Below are 18,933 nucleotides of genomic sequence, written 5' to 3'. Positions count from 1 at the left end.
ATTTTTTGAGGAAAAAAATGTGGGTCTCTGCCCTGCTGAGCTCTTGTGAGAAGGAATGATTAGCTTTCCTGCCTGTTCTTCCTCCCAAGACATTCAGGTCGTTGGGGCCACATGACATAACCAGACAGAGCGCCACACGCCCAGCCCACCCCCCTTGATGGACGGCCTCCTTTCCATATTTCCCAGCTCCAGGCTTGACATGTTTTCCTTTGATGAGATCAGTGGAGAACCTGGCTAATCTCTCACACTTTCGCCAAAAAGAATGTGAACTTTTTCCAACAAAAGAAAATTGAGACGGCAATAGCTTTCTGATGGGAATATAAAGATGATCACCCCAAGTGAGTAGACCCAGTGTTAAATCAGGAAAATTACATACTGCCCTATTTAACCCAGGATGATCTGGACTTCTACAGATGGTGTGCAGGAACCCTGGTGGAGGAGCACCTAACACCCAGCACACAGCTCTACAGTAGAGATGACACTCTGTGTTTCATTCAGAGTACACCACAGAATTCCAGAGCAGGGAAGGAAGGAGGAGCAAAGAATTGACCTAACAATTTTAGAAAGAAACATAAAACCTCATCAGAAGAGCCTCGCTGTCAGTGACTACTAAAGTGTGGCCTTAGGTGATTGATGTAATGATACATACAAATATAAAATATCATAATGAAATTCTGAAAGAGGGAGAAATTTAATGCACCCCAACCGTGGGAGCCAGAGAGCACTGATCTGTAAAGACAGAATTTTTCGCAGATAAACAGAAACAGGTTCCACATGCAGCATGACAATTAATGGCCTGAATCAATATGCCCTGTGAATCAAGTGATCTTTTTGTCACTTGAATTCCCAGGGATTCCATTCATGTTAGGCAAGTCCCTGAGTACAGTGACCCCCGAGAATAAAATGTCCTAGGTGTTCACCATCACAGCTGATTGACACATGGCATGCAGTGCATAGTGCAGAAGTGTCTAATTGTTGGGACAGCTGCTGATTCCATACTTTTAGTGTGGAAGACACAGGGAAAATGATCAGATCAGACTATCATTGTTTTTATATAGCACTTTATCCTTCCCTGAGTGCTTTCACGTTTATTATTTGACCCAATCTGATTTTCCTGCTGACCCTGGGAGGTAAATAATGGATCACCATTATGTTTGTGATGGAAAAAAAATGTTATCAGGGGATCATAAATTGTTACAGCTAGGTGCAGTGTTGGGATTAGAACCCAGTGTCCAATATTCTTTTTACCACTCTGCATTGCTTCTCTAAGATTCTGTGGGAATGCAAATTCCTTTTATCGGAATTGACAGATAAATGGCAGCAGGTGCAGCAGAGTCGAGTTGGAAGGGTTAGAGCTCAATAGCTGTGTAGAAAAGAAGCCTAACATATCCAGTTCTATAGGAAAGGATGACATTGAAAATACTAACAAATTTTCTGTGGTCATAAATGCAGACACATTGAATGTATAAAACTGAAATAGCTATAGAAATACTTGGGTTGGAATTTTGTCTGTGCTACTCGTGAGGCCTAAATGACATATCCCCTTTGAGAGTCAGTTTCCTCTCCTATACAGTAGTAATAACACCTGTACCACAGAGTTGTTAGGAGGCATAAATTAGACAATGTGTGTAAAGTGTACAGCACAGAGCCTACCGTGTACCAATAATTCAGTAAAAATAACAGTTGTTAGTGAATAAAATAAGAAATTTAAGCCTCACAGTGAGTGAGAAGGCATAGCAGCCGCATTGAATAGCAGTTGACAATTAAGTCATGTGAAAATATATCTACCAAAGGTCAATCTATGCAATATTTGGTAGGAAATTAAGAAAGCGGGTTTTTGATAACACAATATACTTAAGTAAGCTAACACCAGGGTATAATCTGGAGCTCTTCAAGCACCCTGTCTTTGAGTGTAATTTGTAAAAAACCTACCAAAAACTAAAAAAACATGACAAGCAACTTCTATCAGGAAACCAGAAGGAAGGCTACAGTATTCACATACACACACATTCCTCACTACTTTACTTATACTTTAAAAAAAAAAAAAAAACAGATTTTATTTAAGTATTCATGAGAGAGACAGAAAGAGAGAGAGGCAGAGACACAGGCAGAGGGAGGAGCAGGCTCCATGCAGGGAGCCCGATGTGGGATTCGATCCCAGGACTCCAGGATCAGGCCCTGGGCTGAAGGCAGGCACTAAACCACTGAACCATCCAGGGATCCCATTTACTTATACTCTTGATGCCATTTTTGTCTTCCTATAAACCAGATTCCCCCTAAATTCATAGTTCCAGACTTGAAGATTCTTTGGAATGAATCCTCTAGGTTTCTGTAAAGATTGGTTGTTCGACTTTCTGCGTGTAAAAACGTGAAATGCATCTTAAGAAAAGGGATTTCTGGGTGTGTGTATTCCTAGATGTTTTAGTCAATGAGCTGCCAGAAAAAGAAGCTATTTTGCTATTGAAGAGTATAGTTGAGTAAAAATCAGTAATGGAGAGTATAATCTACATTTCAAAATATAGCTCTTGTTGCATTTTCTGAAGTTTAATACATTTTGATGAAAAACACAGACTCTTTAGGCTCCCTAGCTTTGAAGCTGATTTTCTTAATTATTGCCTATATGGCTTTTCTTTCGCTTAATAATTATAGAATGTTTGACCTGACTGATGAGGCTCTTTTCAACTTCCTTTTCAATAGTAACAGTCTTGAAAAGTACCCTAGAAACTTCTGCAACTATTCTGCTTATTTTGAGAAAAGAGCTCCAAATTAGCTCTCAACTATTTGTAGTGAGATGGGTGTCAGATGATGTTGATGTAAATAAGGCACCCAAATGAACCAAACTGGAGATTGCTAACTTGGTTGACTTAAAATAACTTAGTGACTTAGTCATTGGAATTAAGTGGCTTATTACTTGGAGGCATAAAGAAAATAAATGCAGATATGATACTTACATTGATATAATATTATCCAACTTTGCCTAAGCATAGGAGAAGGTTTCATTAAATAAATATCATATTTCCTTCTTTTACTGAAGATATCATAGGGGCTGGGAGTTAGGGAAGTATCGAGGGAATGATCTTTATGATGTCACTGCCAGTGTTTTGCCCACTTGTGTATTACCGTTACTTACAACTTTGAAATCAAAGGTCTCTCACATTTTCTTAATGTGATCTCGGGTCTCCAGGATCCGGCCTTGGGCTAAAGACGGTGTTAAACCTCTGAGCCACCTAGGCTGCCCTAATTAGATTTTTCTACTTTATTTTATTTTCCCCCTTTTTTCTCACCTCTAAACCTTAACCAGTTGTAATGACATGAACCTTTCATATATCTTTCACCAGGTTCCTATTAAAAGTATACAAATATAAGGTTGCTTTTCTTTCTTGCCTTATAGAAGTAGGCGCATGCTATATGAATTAAACTATTAGCTTTTCTCCTTTACTAATATATTAGGAGTATCTTTCAGGTCAACAAATTTGACTCTAACTCCTATTTTCAACTTTATTAAAATTCTAGATTATGAGTATGCCATAATTTATTCAACCGTAGCCTTGTAGTCAAGCTCTTAAGTGTTTACACTTTTCTCTTTTCTTCTCATAACATTATAGCGAACATCCTGTACTTATTATATATTTATGTGCTGGTATATTTAATTATATAGAATATATTCCACAAACTAAGGTTTGATTAAAAGATTTGTTTTTAACTTTTATCATTGTGAATTTCAAGCATATAATAAGTTACAGGGAATTGTTTAATGAACTCACATGTACCCATCATCCACCTGTAATTTAATATTTTTAAAATTTTATTTTATTTTATTTTATTTATTTTTTTTTGGTATTTTTAAAATTTTAATAGATATTATTAGATTGCTTACTAAAAAGTGACTAAAGAATTTGTATTCACTAGCAAATTTCCCAAATAAATATATTTACCACATTATCACTATTTCTTTCTTTATTCCTCTAAGTTTATTGAAAAAAAAAAACCTCCTTATTTTGTTTTGACTTCCATTCTAATGAAACAAGCGCCCTGTCCTACACTTAATTTTCATTTAGATCATCTGTTCATCACTTGCCTATGTGTAATTTTGTCCATTCTTCTATGGATTATTATTTTTTTCATATCATTTGATACATGCTCTTTGTATTTTAGAGGCATTAACTCTTGGTCTGCCATATTGCTACAAATATGTTTCTTTTCATTTTTACTTGCATTTTCACTTTGTTAGTGACACCTTTTTCCCCATAAAATGGTTACTATTTATAAAGTACAATATGCTGATCTCATCGTGTATGGTTTCATTGCATGGCCTATGACATATATGTTAATTTTTATATCCACCTTCAAATTTCTTGTCAATCTCCCCCAGCAATCACTATGCTACAATCGCTGTTTTTCTGAATTTCTGAAAAATAAGCTCTTTCTTTCCACGAGGTCGTTCCTCCTTATTCCTTCTGACTAGAAGACTCTAGTCTTCCCACCCTTCACTTGACAGTCTCCAGTCCTTTTCCATGTCTCAGCATAAATGTCACGAAGTCAGGTCTTTCTGACTCCCCCGTCTAAATCAGAAACTCCTGCTCTACTCCTGCATGGTAGCTAACCATTTTCTTTCATCACACATGGTCCAGCTATCACTTTGAGTTTAAGTTAAGTTAAACTTAAGTTGAGGTCCATGAAGGCAATGTGAAGTGTCTATGGTTATCCACTCTATCCCCAGGACCTAGTACAGTCCTTGGAACATAACTCTAGTTCACTATATTTTAGTTGACAGAAGGAGTGAATATTCTCAGAAAACTTCACAAAATATGGAGCATTAAGCTAATTTTGAGGAATAAGTAGTATTGAGCCATGCATGTAGGTAGAATTATATTGGCATGTGGAAACTGGGGACAGCAATAAAATTGTGGCCGCAAATTCTTTTGAAAGAAATAGAAGATAAGTTTGCGTAGGTAGCTGTGGCCAGGCCATGAAAGGCCACGAGAATGATGGTCACATTGATACTTTAGTAAATACTCTGACACTCTCAAGGGTTCTAATAAAACCTTAGAGGCACAATGACCATGTTAAATTTTATGAAGGCTGTAGATGATTCAGTTATAGGTACACAATTTATGAAGTATAAGACGATTGAAGAACAGGCTTCTGTAAACGCCACATAATGTCTCCCCCAGAGATGAGGGGCAATGTGTGTTTTCCTCTATTAGTTTTCATTGTGACCAAAGTCATACAGAGTATGATTGTCCATTGCCTTTTTTGTTCCATGTGGTGCCATTTGAGGTAGTAGCTTGAGCTAGCTGGTGATTTCTGTCCTACAGGCACAGGATGAGTTTTTCTGTGGCTAGCATCCCTTCCCTTGTGGTACCGAGATTTCTGGTAAAGATAACAATCCCTCAATCCCTCAGTGGTGGCCTCTGTACTTCCTTTCAAACATGAGCCTTTGTGGATTTGAAAATAGCAGAGGAAAATGTTCGACCAAGCAGCCACACAGGTGGAAAAGGCTTATTGATTTCCAAGTTCTCCATTTCATCAGAAGGGCTAAGATGTGTCAGATGTGTCCTCTCTCAACCCTTTTGTCTGACCTGCATGAGCAAACTTCTGAATATTCAAGGAATGGGTGGAGTTGGTGAGAAGGGAAGATGGGAGGGATTTGAAACACCCAGCATTCATCACCTTTCAAAAAACCATAGTGTGAGTTGAAATTAGAGCATGCATACAGATCATTGCCTACCTTTCTGCAGCTGTGGCATTTAAGCATGCATTCTTTTGAGTGATTGCATCATAATTGTTTCTTCTGACCCACATTGTACTGAAGCACAGAAATGGAAAAAATAACTAACTTTATTTTTCTGGAGATGGGGGGACAAAAATGTGGTAATCTCAATTTACAAACACCCCAGGAGCCTACAATTCCAATTTTCTTTTCACAGTATTAATGAAACTGGGTACTGGAAAAATCAAATCTTCCCTCATAAATCTGAAACCATTTCCAAGACTAGCCTAGAATTATAATAATTTCCACATCTATTAAAACACAGTACAGTGCTCTGTTCTAATGAGATCATTTTAGGCAGGTGGGGTGGAGACAGAAATTTAAAATTGGTTACTTTTAGTTTAATTTATGATAAAACCAGAAAGACTGGTCAGAGACTCAGTGAGAAAAGAATTCAATGAATGCATCTTGCCCATAATTTTTAAAAAGGATTATTGTAAGACAGGATATCTAACAATTTCAGATGGCAGAATGATATGTGTTGAGCATTATAGTTTTATAATCCTTTATATACCCCTCCTGATGTGAAATATTTAGCTCATATTCTGTTTGTTTTTTTTTATCATTAATGTGCTTTATTCTTTACTATTTCTTAAAGTTGGCAGTCTCTTGTATTTTTTTTTCTTAAAACTCAAAAACTGTCATTGGTATATTAGGAAACTCTTGCTTCATCCTTGATGTGACAGGGTCATGGTTGATGGCGTACCTATACACTAACAGCCTATACTGAAGAAATAAAACAAACAATAAGAATCGTCTGGAAACTGTAATCTTACCCTGCAAAGCTAAGTTTGGAAACAACATAAATATAATAAGATTACAGTGAAAGAACAGCTCATCCAAGTATACAGAATAGTTTCATAAAAATGACAATTTGAGTGATAAAAAGAGCATCTGATGGCATGGTTATTGCCTTGGTGAACTCACCAATGGAAATATAAGGTCCCACCACCCACCAAACCCTCATTTTATGTGACATAATTAGGACTATAAGCATCAGTTCTTGTGCAGTATTGGAAAAACATAAATCAAGAGCAGTTTTATTTTTTAATAACAATATCTCATTGCTGTTTTTCCATTCTCAGAAAGAATAATCAAAGGATGCCAGACACTTTCTACTGCAAAGTGAAGCCTCTTTGGAAAAACTGGCTAATGTTCAAAAATTTACCTTCCAAAATGCAGTTATTTTAGAACTTCAGTTGTGAATCATCTTAAGGAAATGTGGGCTTTATGCTCCCCATTTGCATAAACTAAGGTTATGACTAGATACAACCAGACTGTGCAAACTGAGAAATACAGGCTCCTGTGCAAAGCTTAATGGCTTAATGTGCTCTACATATCCCCATACTCCATCTGCAGAACAAAATTCATAATAAAATACCAAAATGTTCAAGATTGGTAACAAAATGCCATTTATTTTGATAAAGCATATAATTTTATTCTGTAAACAAATTTAGAAGGTTAAATTATAAAGTAAACCATTCCAAGATGAAACACAAAGACTATGTTGTAGTGAAAAAATCACATTTAGTCATTTGTTTGTTTGTTTTTTGCCAGTAAAGATGATTTTATATTGGGACTTGAAATTAGGAACTTGGCGATAAGTTTTGTCACTCTTTGAACACCTTGCTGACCCATTATGCTCTTTTAGGGCCACCTTCAAGGACAAATCATGAGCTGGGGGCAGGATGCACAGAAGGGGTAGAGAGGGGGAGGGAGTAGGAGGAAGAGTGGAGAGGAGCTTGGAGTTGTTGGCAGAGGGCCAGAGGACCTGCTAAGGAATAAGACCTGCTACAAACAATCTTCACTTTTCTGTTCTCTGCTGTAGCCTCATATATCACTTAAACATGTTTGTTCCATGGTGTTTTTTAACCGGATCGAAATGAGTTCTTATTTGGGGAAATGATGTTCTTTCACAGATGCAGTGCCAAAGGCTGTCAAAAATAAAGAAAGAACATACATCAGGACAATTTCTTTTCCTGTCGTGGCTGTTTAAAATAACTATCTCAGCAAACTGAGGGATAAGTTAAAATTTTGAATATTTCATTTTTAAATTTTTTGTGAAAGCAACAAATGCATTTTTTATGCTTTTTATATGACAAGGCACTGGATTCTTTTGTACTTACTATGTATTTTCCACAATGGATTATCCGATATGAATAAATTGGTTCGGGGTATAATGTGGAAATACGTTAATAAGTATCCTAAGACTTGAAAGACTATGCCTCCCTAAATAATCACAGTAGTAATTAGGCAATGAAAAATAAGAAAATACATAGAGCTAACATACTTTGGCCCAGATTCTTGATTAATCTGGCCAAAACAGACTATGTAGAAGGCTTCTGGAGACCATGAGATCCTACCAAATGTTTGAACAGATAGAGAAAGAATTAAAAATCAGTTCTCATCTGTCCTCTAAGATAACACTGTTTACCCGTCCGTGAGTCCCAGGAATATTTTCACAGCCATTTAGCTGAAAAGTAGCTTATATGAAAGAGGTTATAACCCTTTTGACAGCTCTTTGTCTTGGCCAGTGCAGTCAATAGCTTCTGAATCATTTAGGCAAAAATGCCAGCAGAGATCAAAAGCCTTCATATTGCCATTCTGGTGTGTGTATGCACTTTCCTCGCAGGTAGTAGACCCAGCGATTTACGCTCCATTCTGATTGACTCTGAGGGTGCATCATGGGTGTGGATGACATGGGGGTAAAAATCTTCTATTGTTTCAGTGTTCACAGAAATTGTGTATAATTCATGATGCTTTCCTACTTTACGTATCACTAAAAGAGGATATAAACGGGCACTTGGAATATTTCATCTATTCTTTTCTTTCTTTTCTTGTCTTTTCTTTTCTTTTCTTTTCTTTTCTTTTCTTTTCTTCTTTTCTTTTCTTTTCTTCCTTTTTTTTTTTTTTGGCTTGTGACCTAACCATCAACTCAAAATACTGGTGCCACCACCACAGCTGAATGCTTACTTGCCTGTTTCCAGTCCTAACAGAGGGTCCTCATGTGCTCTGGCTTCTTCGGTCCCCATCCATGGTCTTCCAATGAAAAGTTTCCATTGACCTGGGCTCCTTGTGCCTCTGGTCCAATTAGCTTAGTTTCACCTATAAGTCAGTTAACTTCTGACCATTCAAGGACTTACTGCTGATTTTTATATATTCCATTCTCTTTGCTCCTCCTTTACTCTCCTTTACTTTGTTTGTTCTCATCACGTGGGGGGCGGAGCAGAGAAAGGGAGAGAGAGTGAAAGTAAACCTTAGTTTATTTGTTTATTTCTTAACACTGCAGAGGAAACACATATAGATTCTTGTATTTATGTACAATGCCTTGATTTAGTGTATTATAGAGTGCACAGGAGCTGCAAAATTCTCAAATGCATGAAATAAAAGAATTGCCTATGGATTTCTCTGATCAAGTTTCTTTGTTCTCATTGTTATAAAGGGTTAAGAGATGGCTGTGTTTCTTTTTTGCTATAAAATTTTAACTAAATTATATAAGAAGGCATTTAGCCTTTTTAGCTATTTCTACTATTCTCTGCATTTAAATTAATGTGAAATTTCCTCAGAGGCTTTCCAGCGATCATCAAAATAAACCATTTATAACAATAAGTGAAGCCACATTTATAATTTATAAATATAGTTAAATTTCTCTAGCCTTTCCTTTAAGATTTTATGTATTTATTTATTGGAGAGAGAGAAAGAGAGTGGGGTAGAGGAGCAGAGAGGGAGGGAGAAGGACAAGCAGATTCCCCACTGAGAGCAGAGCCCAATGTAGGGCTGGATCCTAGGACCCTGAGATCAGGACCAGAGCCAAAACCAGGAGTCCAAAGCTGAACTGACTGAGCCACCCAGGCGCCCCAAATTTCTCTAGTCTTTTTTGTACATCTGGGAGAGATGTCTTTAGTGTATAAACACTTCTGATCTTAGCACAAAATTTAAGAAAAATGTCACTTAGCCTTCAGATTTGAAGCAAAAACTGAAAAAAAAAGTTGTTAAATAATCAGTGAGATATGGAAGTGACTGCATATTGCAAACAGACCTATTAGAATACCTGTGGCGGTTATTAATTTTTTAATGTCAATTGATGGGTAAAGGGTAAAGTGTTTCATCATTGGGTTTTGGCATTTTTTGGTCGGCTATTTTTAGAAAATGGTATTTAGAATCTTTATTTACATATGGGTTACAGAGATATTTTTAGGCCTGCATGTGACTTAAGCAACATTTTGGCTGGAGTTGCAAAAAAGGCGAGTATTTTCCTTAAATAGAAGGTGTTTATCAAATGCCCATATGGCAAAATTGAAGCATTTGAGGCTTTGCTTTGGTCTTTGAATCTCATTCTAGTTTTAACATCAACTTGTTGTTCCTGTGCTCTTACACAGTTGTTCTGAAAATATATCAGAAATATTTGAGCAGATAAAAGTAAGATTAAAATTCTTGGATAAGATAGTCCATTTATCATACCAGTTCCTAACTAGAAAAAAAAAAAGAACATATCTACTCTTAGTTTAGAACATTTAAACCCTGCATTTCATTAAAACTCTCAATTCTTACTAGCATGAAGTATATGATGAGGATTTTATATCCATTCTCCCCATTCTTCTCTGACAGACAAAGTGAGGTAATTCTGGAAATGTGTTTAAAATAAAAGCATTCCATCAGGGTGGGGGGAAAGATTTATGTAACATTTAAATAAAATCTTTTCTTTAGCTCTTAAGACACCATGTTAAAAGAATGATCCACAAATGAGCAAGTAAAAAGTTGTCATTCTGTGGAAGTTAGCAGCTGAGCTAATTGGCCGACTTTGGCAAAGATGACCATATTTGAGAGAGAAAGTGCTGCTTTTGGTTTGTGAGGTAGTGACAGAGTTCCTGCAGGAGGTTCCATTCTTCTTGAGAGGGAATTAATTTCCTGTAATCAAATGCTGTGGATTATGGTCTTTGTCTCCTTCCACCCTGGCCACAGAAGCAACTCTACGGCCTTTTATTCAGCAACATTACATTGGCTTTTGTAAAACAAGCAGGAACATACTCAGAATAGAAGGGTTTCACCTGATACATTTTGCAGCTCCAGAACATAGCCTCTTGCGGCTTTGCGACTGAGGGCTGTACTTTGTAAGTGACTCTGTAAGGCGTTATTTGGGGAACGAAAGGATAGTGACAGTGAGAAACCCCCATTATGCAGAGGAAGTCTTGGTGATGTTTGAAAATGGAATTACAGAGCAGTACAGAGCTATGGCTGGTAAATGACTACCAGTATTTAACAGGCACTTTTGTAGAAATATTAAAAAATAGCTCCTAAATGATGTTTAATAGTCATAATTTTAGTCTTCTTGAATTATTCAGTTTCTATATAAACACACACACACCATTTATATGCACATATCTATCTGTATCTGATACATATTTACAACCTTGAGATTATTTTAATTCATTCTTGAGATTATTTTAATGCATTACAAAAAAATGACATTTTGAAAATTATAGCATTTTTAATTCGCTGCATCTGAAAAGTAATCTTTTTCTGTAAGACAAAAGAGAGGACAGAGATTCAGGGAAAGAAAATATAATCCATAGAGAAAAATGACCTGAGGGTCAGAGATAGGATTGGTTTTTATCTCTGTACAGTTACTATTCATTTAAAATATTTAAAAAAAAAAAGTTTCTTATGTAGAGGAAAAGAGCTGCTCCTCGCTCTCCAAACCCCATTTACATATTAAATTCCAGGACTTTTTCTCTCCATCTATCATCAATTTCAGTGCCTGACTAGGCCCTGGAGATGACAGTAATGAACCCTGTAATCCATTTCTTATACCATGGAAGAGTTTATTTATACATTGGAAAGACTAAAAGAGAATTTTGTCAGTTGAAAAAAGTGGGCTAGCCAGTCCTTTATTCATTATTATGTATTAAGTACTAAATTCTGACTCATATCCGATTTAGATAGTCTATAAAACTGAGAAAAAATATTTTCCTACTTCACCCTCTCAAATATAGTTTTGGTGGTCACTCAGCCACTGCTAGTGAATAAGTGATACATACTACACTTATATGAATAAATACACCTCCGACATAAAAGGACTTAGTGTTATTTTAGTTTGTAAAGATGTGACTAAAATCATGCTTTTATTAAGGAAGCATGAGAAGTCCATTCAGAATGCTTGGATTATCTTACTGTTCAGTACTGTATTCATTACTGTATGATGCAATCTGATTTCTTTTTTTTAAATATTTTATTTATTTATTCATGAGAGACAGAGAGAGAGAGAGAGAGAGAGAGGCAGAGACACAGGCAGAGGGAGAAGCAGGCTCCATGCAGGGAGCCCGACGCGGGACTCGATCCCGGGTCTCCAGGATCACGCCCTGGGCCTAAGGTGGCGCTAAACCTCTGAGCCACCAGGGCTGCCCTGCAATCTGATTTCTAAAGTATTACTAAATTTAGGTATCATAATTCAGAGTCTGGAGTTAGCCCTAAGTGTTCTGTATGAACATCAACTTGATTGCTAAATTAATACCCTCTGATAGTATAAGGTAGTGTCATTATGATTTCATCTACCATGTCGGGTTTATGATTTTTCACCTAACACATCAACGTGGTCCTTAAGAGCTGCACGAAGCTTATTTGGGGCTGCACTTACAAAATCTTGTTAACTGATCTGTGATAAAGAAAAGATAGCAACAGATCTCCCCCCCAAGGGCTTTGATTCATAGTCTCTAGTTTTTAGTGACCGTGAGGCACAGGGACTGCTACATTTAGCAGCAGTAGACTTTCCCTAAAGCAGTAGGTGTTATTCCATTAGGCATGGAAATAGATGGTAAATGTTAGGTAATATGTATATGTAATTATATACGTATATAATATGTAGAAGTAATATCCACATACCCACATATATTATAATGTGATAGCTCTCGGGTGTTGGGTGAACTCGGTCATCACACGATGTTTCTTCTCGCCCTCTCTCCTGCAGCTAACCCAACCCGAGCAGGCGGGAGAGAGCCATACCCAGGCTCAGCAGAAGTGATTCGGGAGTCCAGCAGCACCACGGGCATGGTGGTGGGGATAGTAGCTGCCGCCGCCCTGTGCATCCTCATCCTCCTCTATGCCATGTACAAGTACAGAAACCGGGATGAAGGCTCGTACCATGTGGACGAGAGTCGAAACTACATCAGTAACTCAGCACAGTCCAATGGGGCTGTCGTAAAGGAGAAACAACCCAGCAGTGCGAAAAGCGCCAACAAAAATAAGAAAAACAAGGATAAAGAGTATTACGTCTGATTCCAAGATCTTAAAAAGACCCTTGTATAGAAATAGTCTTCATTTTATCTGAGACATAATATAAACTTATTTACTTTCCTTTTTACGAAGCACATACAAAAGAAGACAGGGAATGCAATCAGGAAGGAAAGACTGTTTTTAAAAAATAAAAACAAGTATCTCATGCTCTTGTTTCTCCAAAAAGAAAGAAAACAAAAAACAAAAAACAAAAAAAACAGGGGCCAATAAATTCCCTAACATCCACAGTGTTTTCATTTACTCTGCCTGTCTTTATGTTGCTGGAACATTCCTAAAAGACAGTGATGACCGCACGCATTCATAAAGCAAAGGAGTATTACAACATCAAGGCACAACACAAAAACAACACAACACACAACACAAAAAAAAAAAAAAAAAAAGAAGCTACCTATGATCCTGGATTTAGCCAAAGTGCTAGCGCTTTCCTGAGAAGTCAGTTAGTCCGATTGCCAGAGAAGACTGTGTCATTTTGAATGACCCAACCTGCAAACCTTTGGGTTTGCCACCTGGCCGCAACTGGAGCAGTGGTTGGAACTTGCATTTGAAACAAAGTGCTGGCTTTTTGAAGACTTGTGTAGGAACACATTCAAAAAGCCCCTTTCTGGTGGTGAGGGAAAAAAAGTATGGAGGCCTTATTTTCAACAATGTGAAATATAAGGCACATTTTCACACTAAAATTTCAAAACAACAAAACAAAAAAACAAGAGGGCATAGATGCAATCATTGGGAAATTTTCATGCACGCTTAATATGTTATTACATATGTTTATATAAAATCCATCTCTGTGTGCTTTCTGGACTGTGATAAGTGACGTTTTATAGCCTGTTGTATAGAAAATGCAAAATATATCTCTGCTCTTCAGCCATTTTTGGTAAATTCAATGTTATAAGTGTTGCTAAGTATAGGGAGTTTTATGACATCGGAGCAACAATTATTTCAGGGTTGTTTTTTTTTTTTTTTTTTTGCCACCGTTATAAATTGCCACAATTACTTACTTTTTTAAAAAAAATTACAATGTAGTGTTTATTCTAAGGAAGATATGTATGAATGTATATAAAAAGACTCAGCTACTTTTTTTTTCTAACATGTACAGCCTTCATTCTGTTGCAATTAAGTTTTAGTATTTGTATGAAAGGTGTGAATTAGAAGGTAAAATATATACATATGTATCTTATAATCTTCTTTTCTCCCCTAAATACTCACATTTTCCACATACTTCCATCATTTACAATCACAAATACACACACAGACACACACACACACAAATCCAGAGGAATCCATCAAATATGATGGAAAACCCAAGCATATATATAACAGCAAATGTTTACTGACAAATTGATAAGCAGGAAGGAAGGAAGATAGTTGTGCCAAGGTATTGATGACAAATGGGGTGATTTGCTTCATTGAGATCATGCTTCCAAGAAACCCTGAGAATATCTTAGTCCCTAATGAAATGGAACCTTTTCTTATCAAATAGAATATCACTGGTATATTGCTGCATGAATATGAACCATTTTGTGGGGGAGGTTACAGAAGCAAAACAGGCTAATGTAAACCTTAACCACCCTGGCTGCTGCAATTAAAAATTTTGTTTCCAATAAAATTATACATACGAGATTTTATATATGTATATAAAATCTCTGAACTTGATGTGCATGATAAACACTTTGGAAAGTAAACATTTTCTCAACTAAGAAAGTATTTTTAGTAATCTTTGATTCTGTATTACTATCCATCTTAAAAAATCATTCTCTATTTGTTGATTATTGACCATATTTTAACTTTTCTGGTTTTCATATATATCATTAAATATAGTTTTAGTTTAACACACATTAAGTAATAGAAAAATATAGATTATACACTTGTTTTGCATATTGTTTCAATGATGTTCATAGCAATAAATTATTAATATGAGCAGGCAATGCAAAGGAAATGCATTATTAGATTGGAAGGTGATGCCTCAGTAAAAATTGGTCGCATTACTTTAAAACATCTCCTAAAAGAATAATATTAGATTTCATAAAAGAGAATACCTTTACAATTAGCTTTAATCAGCAAAGGCAAAAAATGCAAAACATCTTTTGTGATACTTTAGATGATGAAAAAAGCCAAAAAGTGGCCTGGATTTCAGACATACAGCACCTTAGAAATATGTGTAATTCATAGCAAATCACCACTATCTATGGTTGCCAAGTAATTGTGTTGTGTGAAAAGTCTTAAAGGCTTTTCATGACCCAGAAAGTAGAGGTTTAAAACTAAAATTTAGTTATCTATAACTTGTGTTTCAGATTTTCTTCTTTTTTTTTAATTTGCTAGCTTAAAGAATTCATGTCTTTTTTTTTTTTTTTCCTCTCATTCAGTCTTACTCAGGGAAAGCCAGTGAAATAAGAAGGTAAATATGAAACCACTAATTTACATCTTGAGGTTTTAAAAAGAAATGGTTGCTTTTCCGTATGATCTACTGAACTCAACCTAGTTTCCAACTGGAAAGATTCTAAAATATGATAGAAAACAAATTAAATAATGGTATTTTTTAAGCAGTATATCTATGAAGCATGTTGTTTGGGATTGATTTCATTGTTTCTTTCCAGCATAAATTTTAAAATTTCATGTAATGATATAATCTAATATTGTCAGTAAAAATACTTCTAATGTTATTGGCCTACACAAAATCTAGCAATCTTTTTCTTCTTTTTCTTCTTTCTTTCTTTGTGAATGGAGAAAGAAAAGAGAGGAACATGAGCTAGAGAGAAAAAAAGACATGAATAAGATCCCAAGTATCTTCATATCAAATGTATCAGGGTTCCATGAATAGTTTGCAGTTAACAGGATTTCACACTACCTGGCATAAATTTGATTACATCTCTAGACTGTAACTTTTCTGATTGAGTATGCTTCTTTTTTATCCATGTAATGTGTTGCCTTTTTAAAAAAAAAAACAAAAAAACAAATACTACAATAATGTGTGAGGTGGTCAATCCCCAAGACATTAAAGAAAGGCCACATGACCCTACCCTTCTAGTGCTTTGTGTGATTGGGTATCTAAGGGTTTTGTTTTGTTTTTTCTGTTGCAAGGCCAATTTATCCATTATTGGAAATGCTAAGCAAGTGGAATTTACTGTTTTGTTAATAAAATATTTCTTAATACAACTGTGGATTTATTGATTTTAAAAAAAGTATATGCGGCACCATTTTGGGAAAAGTGGCCCAGTAAGGAAGACTGAATTTGAAAGGAAAACCTGCCCTTTAGACAAGCAGGGAATGAATACTGCCGATCTTTTTCTGGGTTTTAATATTCAGTAAGCACATCTACATTCATAGATTTAAGATACAGTCACTAAATGTACCTCTGTTTACATCTGTGCATCTTGCTTTCCAGGAAACTGCAAACGTGTAAGAAGTAGTTAAAAACAACATGAAGATGCTGATTTCATACATAGGATTTTCTGTAAAAAAGCAGTATAATTCAAGTAAACCTGTGATTAAATTCCAGTACTATCTTTTACTAGCTACAAGATGACAAATAAAATTTCTCTCACTTTTCTCATTAGTAAATTAAGGGTAATAATAATCAACCTCATAGGGTAGTAAGGATCATAAGAACTAATGTGCCTTGCACAACTAAGTATAAAGAAAAGGTGGCTACTTGTATACTATAATTTCCCATAACAATAATTCAAGAAAATATGTCAAAAATGTTTGCTCAGGTTGTGCTATTTGAAAACTAAAAATGCAAAAAAGTGTGTAAAGGAATATACTTTTTCATCTCTTACATACTTTTTTTTTTTTTTTTTTTTCCGCAAAAGCAAAGTAACTGTGGAAGTGAGATGACCCATCACTCACTTTCTGTAAGTTTCAGTCCAAGAGTTGGTAACTGATTTAAAACTCTGGGCTTTGAAAATAATCTGATAGGAAAGCAGGAGTTTGGTCATTTTCTCCTTTTTCACTGAAAACGGTTTCAACATGAGTGTTTAATCTATATTACACCTACCTTGTTCTAGACATGTGTTATTTCTTATTAACTCATAACTTTTAAATATAATAGGGAAACAGTCTACCTCTTCTTAATGTCTAAGTTAAAGGCTATGTAATACAGCTCACCGTTTTAAAAGCACGAAATTTTAAAGATGAAATAAATAGTACAAAATTTACCAGTAGTAAACAGAATTCAAGGATTAGGAACCTCTAACAATATTTATTAATAAAACTTGACAGATATATTCAGAAAAGTATTTTCTCAGGAAGAGAGCCTAATTGGGCTCATCAATCTTCAAAGGACTTCAAAATTCTCTAAACTATTAAGAATCAAACCAGCAAAACAGACATTGAATATAAACAAAACTTTGTTATAAAAATAATGTGGAAGAAAATGGTTCAGTGAGGATCAAAAAAGCATCAAGAAATATCATATACTTTTACAATGTACATGGACAGTATCCTTTTCTATAACTTGTTCAGCTACCTGACTTTTATATAAATTAACTTTGCTTCATTTTTACAAGTTCAACCTTCAAATATTTATTGAGACCAGTATATGTAAATCACTCTGTTCATCTCATATCTACTATTTTGGACAATGTGATATTCATTTGAAGACAAATGTCTCCAAAGATTGGCATAATTAAGTATTTTGAAGATCCATTGTACATATCTAATGCACAGCAAGGAAGGCTCTATCCACCAAAAGTGTCCATCCTGTGGAGGTCATTGATAATCCAGGGTAGTAGATTGACTACAAAAAGACACCTGACTGACCTCAAAATTAAATTCATTGGAAAGGAGGAAATAGTTCTTCGTGAGGCTTATACAAAGAAGATGCTTTGACCACTTCTTGATAGTTTGTCTTTTATCAAGGAGGCTGAGTGATTCTAGACCAATTACTGAGTGCTGTTCTCCCAAACAAGACAGCAATTCTGGGTAAGGAACATGGGTATTCAAGTGGTAGCATCCAATGTTCCTTACCTGAATTCCAGTTCTGTGAAAGAAATGGTGATGGTTTCTAATGTACCAACCTCATTTATTTTTTTTTTTATTTTTTTTTTCAACCTCATTTAAGAGTGCAAAAAAAACTACCTGAAGAAACAGAATATGGAGCCACATTATTGATCCTTCAGTAAAAATAGCAATAAATAAACGGGGTCTTTTAAATACATAAATAAATGCACAAATAAGTTTTGTTGAATACTTCTGATATTTACTGCTTAGAACAATGAGTTTTTACAGTTATAGAAACTAGTAATGATCTGTCATAAGCACAGAATTTAGAGCAAGATGTTTGGAACCTGAAGTCTGGTTTGAAAATCATTCCACCATATCAAGCTTATTCAGATAAGTAAAATAATGAGGTGCACATGGGTGGCTCAGTTGGTGAAGCACTCAACTCTGGATTTCAGCTCAGGGCATGATCTCAGAGTCCTGAGAGCAAGCCCTGCATCGGGTTCCCCTCTGGGTGTGGAGACTGCTTGAGATTCTCTCCCCCTCTGCCCCTCTCCTCACTCATGCACATGTGTGCACTCTCCCTTCTTCTCAAAATAAATAAAATCTTTAAAAAAAAAATCATAAGTGTGATAAAGCAACTTTTAGTTTGTGAGTTTTCAAATATAATGTGTTTAAATGCTTTACATAGTTAGAATTCTATACTTTACTAGAAGATAAAAAAGTAAAGTTTACCTCCTTAACAGTATTACATGGAGATGTTCTGGGCAGCTACAAAGAGAGTAGGATTCACATAAAATTATATGTTCAAAATTAATATTTTGATAGTTTAATAGTGCTAATATAGGTGGCATTTTTATACATCCCAAAGTATTATCTAACCATGACTAAAGAAGTGGTTGCTTCTTTTGTGAGGTCGTCTATTTCATTGCAGG

The 18,933-nt window shown here is 35.6% G+C and overlaps 1 protein-coding gene across 28 annotated transcripts in view; it reads left to right on the top strand.

Annotated features, from left to right (window-relative positions):
- Positions 1-16,213, top strand: part of NRXN1 (neurexin 1) — a 1,115,374-nt gene extending 1,099,161 nt beyond the window's left edge. For all 28 annotated transcript variants that reach the window (XM_072768323.1, XM_072768320.1, XM_072768315.1 and 25 more), the window contains one exon: positions 12,738-16,213. In XM_072768323.1, coding sequence (XP_072624424.1) covers positions 12,738-13,045 — 308 coding nt within the window. In that variant the 3' untranslated portion in view covers positions 13,046-16,213. The remainder of the gene's footprint in view (positions 1-12,737) is intronic.
- The last annotated feature ends 2,720 nt before the right edge of the window (positions 16,214-18,933 follow it).

The sequence above is a fragment of the Canis lupus genome, chromosome 11, assembly GCF_048164855.1.
Source record: "Canis lupus baileyi chromosome 11, mCanLup2.hap1, whole genome shotgun sequence".
Lineage (NCBI taxonomy): Eukaryota > Metazoa > Chordata > Mammalia > Carnivora > Canidae > Canis > Canis lupus.
Note: the sequence above shows the minus strand (reverse complement) of the source record. Positions and strands in the feature narration are given on the sequence as shown.